The sequence below is a fragment of the Octopus bimaculoides genome, chromosome 16 (assembly GCF_001194135.2).
Source record: "Octopus bimaculoides isolate UCB-OBI-ISO-001 chromosome 16, ASM119413v2, whole genome shotgun sequence".
In the NCBI taxonomy this organism is placed as follows: domain Eukaryota; kingdom Metazoa; phylum Mollusca; class Cephalopoda; order Octopoda; family Octopodidae; genus Octopus; species Octopus bimaculoides.
In genome coordinates, this window is record NC_068996.1 from 23092079 (window position 1) to 23096074 (window position 3996).

Below are 3996 nucleotides of genomic sequence, written 5' to 3' on the forward strand. Positions count from 1 at the left end.
AAATATTATATTTCTAATTTTGCTGATCAGTGAATAAACTTCACTATGATTTATATAAGTTTGCGAAGGCGAAACGGGCTTCTCTATCCAGTTGGCAAGCTACTTCAGGCTGATGACGAGCAAAGACTCAGAAACATGTCCCTGAATGCTGGCTAGGCTGGGTGGAGGAGCTTGTCTCCCCCTCGCAAACTTAAGGACACAGTAATTGTGTCAAGGCCGACAGGAAGCGGTCCAGCTTCCCAGGGCTAAACGGCAGTAGTGTGTTCCCTTATTGGGATTGTCACATTAAGTTGACAATATACTACAACTTTATCGCTCCACTACTGCTTAAATCTCTCTGAGAGATTTAGAAATATTATATTTCTAATTTTTTTTATACGTTATCTACAAAGTATGCAACTTACTAAAAACTAAGTGACACGTGACAGCCACTACGCATAGTCTTTATGTAACGTTACACAACGATTGCAGTAAAATATATACCTAACTTGCATGAAAGTCATTGATAGTTGCTTTACAGAGAGAAAAGAGGTGGGGAAATGGTTAAGTTTCTTTTTATCATTTCAGGTCAGTGATTCTCGATGACTTTATAATTTACTGAAAATCAAATAAATAAATAAATAAATAATAATAATAATAATAATAATAATAATAATAATAATAATAATAATAATAATAATAATAAATTACTGATGTACTTCACATGGAGAGTTTCGAGAATAAAACAAAAGCTAGGTGCTATTTGGTTTGCTGGACTGGTAGTGAAAAAGAAACAAAATAGCCTCAAGTATTATGGCTGAAAGTCACTAATTAAATGTTAAATGGAAATATGGCAATGTTTCGGTATTAATATATGACGTTAGTCATGAGTGTGTATGAGTGCGAGTGTGTATTTCGCTGTTCAACACTGTCGGGCAGATGAAACACATTGTCACACACTCATGATGTCAGACTTATCGAAAGGCTGCCGGAAATGTGTTAATTTGATATTCTCTTCGATTAAAAATTCTCAAGGCCATTCATGATACAACCAATTTATAACGTGTTTATAGAAGTGTGGTAGTATGATTATTATTTTATTTGTAGGCCTTTCAGAGTTACTTTAACGACTTCATCATTAAAGTTAAAACAAAAGTGTTGCTATTAAAAGAAGTAAAAGCTTTAAGTAAATGAAATTAAAAATAAAATATTCACAAACGAAACAACACTGTGTCCCATTTATAGTTACACTGACTGGGGTCTAATCGAGAATTAACCCTTTCATATTTAAATCTGCAATGTCTGGACAAAATATTCTTCCTGTTTTATGTTCAAACCAGCCAGATTAAGCCTCTCTATCATTCAATATCATTCTAAAACTCGTAATCACATCATCAAAATCTCAAAGCTACAAGACAGATAATGCAAGATTAATTCAAAAGAATGTGAATAAATAAGCATTGCATTTGATAGAGTAATCTGAACGCTAAAGGGGTAAATATCTTGGCAATAATGTGAATCATAAACCTCTCGGTTGGTTGTCTAACAGATCATCCATGCACTTATCACCTTTGATGTGGTAGGTACACCATCTAACTTAATACCACCTTCATCACCACTACCTGCACCACCACCTTCACCACCACTGTCACCCCCCCCCTGGTCTTTGGATGTTTTAGTGCAGTTAACTATGTCGCAACCATTTGAACCAAGTCCTCTACTCTGCTCCCCACCACTTCCCCCACTCAGTCCTAGCTTTTCTTTTGGGTGTTCATTCTGGACAGCAACTTCACCAGAAAAGGATATTGGAAACTATCTCTGCCCTTATAAAGGAGAGTGAGAAAGAGAAAGAGTGAGAAAGAGAAAGAGTGAGAGAGGAAGGGAAAAGAAAGTAAAGACTAACTTCCTTGTTCAAATTTTGTTAGCATCAATTCTTTACAGGTCGTCTCTGAAATTAGTTATGGTTAAATTAATAATTTAGGAATAAGGAACTCAGTGGGTGGGGGGAGTTTTTTCAAACAGCTTGTGCTCAGGAGACAAAACGTGAAATTAATGAAAAATTCTGAATTCTTCAGTTTTACCAGCAGTTTTAACCAGTTATTTTCTATTCTACTACAGATGTAAGTTTTATGAGTGATTTATTCTAAATATCGGTTCACCGAACATCAGTGTAGGGAAGAACAGTTGTTTTCCATGGATGCAAACAATAATCTATAATGATATGTGGTGCGGAAGAATATTCTATTCTATTCCATTGAGTACTGTGATGGTGGCGGTGGTGATGCCAGTGGTAGAAACAACAGCAATGGTGGTGGTGGTGGTGGTGGGGTTTGCGACAGTGATGGCAAAGGCAATCGTGTGGTAGTAGCAGCAGTGATGTTTGTAGTTGTGCTGCTGCTGCTGCTATTGTTGTTGTTGTTGTTAGTGGTGGTGGTGGTGGTGGTTTAACAAAACTCTTGTAAATTATGTCTTTGTGTCATCAAATTATAAGAGGAGCTACATCTGTTGTTGTTTTTTAACCCTAGGTCAGCATTAAGTAAGCATACCTATGATCAAAAATACTCCAGCTTTTGTCCATCACATCTTAAATTTAATTTTTTTTTTTTTGCAGACATCTAGAACTAGATTATTTAATGTGTCCTTTTACTTTTGTCTTTTTTTGTTGTTTGTTTTTGAAGACAGTGTCATGATTTAAAGCAGATTGTGCTGCTATTTCTAACACATGAACATCTAAATAAAGTTACCAACCCTCCTCATTAGCTCATATAAACCATAAAATTGAGGCACTTAACACTTCTCATGATTAACAATGCCATACAATACCAAACCAGTTATCCAGCAAGCTTGGGACTAGATGTGTCCCAGATTTCTGGATTTTCCAGTTCTCTGGAGACAGTCTAAATATATACTTAAAATATAAAATAAGCTATGAAAAATAAAGAGCTAAATCGTATTTAACAGATTCACATTAATACACTTCTAAGGCAAGGCCTGGTCGATATTTATTAATCCACTTAAAAATTCTTTAAATATATCATACTTATACCTTGTACACTGTATGTTTATAGGAGGTAAATTACATGAAGAAACATAAAGAACATGTTTTTATTTAACATATACAGATACAAATTAATATACAATTCTAAAGCAGAATATGTGTAGTCTTTATCAGTCCTTTTGAAAAGGTAAAGAACAAAAATATCTTTAACACACCAGATGCCAGTTAACCAAATTCAAAAACAGGTTCTGTTTATTTTGAAGCCATGCTGGAGCACCACCTTATAGTCAAAGAAATTGACCCCAGGACTTTGTAAGCCGATCTTTTTTACTGAACCGCTAAGTTACAGGGATGTATACACACCAACATTGGTTGCCAAGCGATGGTGGTGGGGACACAGACACAAAGACACGCACATAAATATATATATATATACATATATATATATATATATATACAATGGGCTTCTTTTCAGTTTCCATCTACCAAATCCATTCACAACACTGTGGTTTGCCTGAGGCTATAATAGAAGACACTTGCCCATGGTGCCATGTAGTACAACTGAACCTGGAACCATGTGGTTGAGAAGCAAGCTTCTTACCACACAGCCATGCCTAAAAGTACTGCACAGTATTTTCAGATTTCTGGAAACTGGACAAGAGGTCTGTTACTGTATTCTGGTATGAAGATGTCATTGAGGGATTTTATGAAACACCTGAAAATAATTGTAGAATGTTAAGAGTTTTTAGATATGATTACAGAGGATCAAAGAAAGAAAGAAAGTGTAAATTCATAGACATTGTAATACCATACGATAACAGAAAGGACATCAAAGACACTGTGAAAATTGAGAAAGATCGGGAACCAACCAGGGAGATGAAAGATTAAGATTTCAATTATTACAATTATTCCTGTGGTGAATGGTGTAATTGGCACAACACCCAAACTGTTGATGTAATCAAGTCTAGCCCTCTTCACTCAAAATTTCCGTCTTTGTGCCTATAATAGGAAGGATTACT

At 35.4% G+C, this 3996-nt stretch overlaps 2 protein-coding genes across 5 annotated transcripts in view; one reads left to right on the plus strand and one right to left on the minus strand.

Moving 5' to 3' along the window:
- The window catches only part of LOC106871161 (lysine-specific demethylase 2A), a 325205-nt gene that overhangs the window by 129388 nt on the left and 191821 nt on the right, over positions 1 to 3996 (plus strand). The window lies entirely within an intron of this gene.
- LOC106871160 (uncharacterized) overlaps positions 2836 to 3996 on the minus strand; it is a 66587-nt gene continuing 65426 nt past the window's right edge. For all 3 annotated transcript variants that reach the window (XM_052973584.1, XM_014917475.2, XM_014917474.2), the window contains one exon: positions 2836 to 3692. In XM_052973584.1, coding sequence (XP_052829544.1) covers positions 3614 to 3692 — 79 coding nt within the window. In that variant the 3' untranslated portion in view covers positions 2836 to 3613. The remainder of the gene's footprint in view (positions 3693 to 3996) is intronic.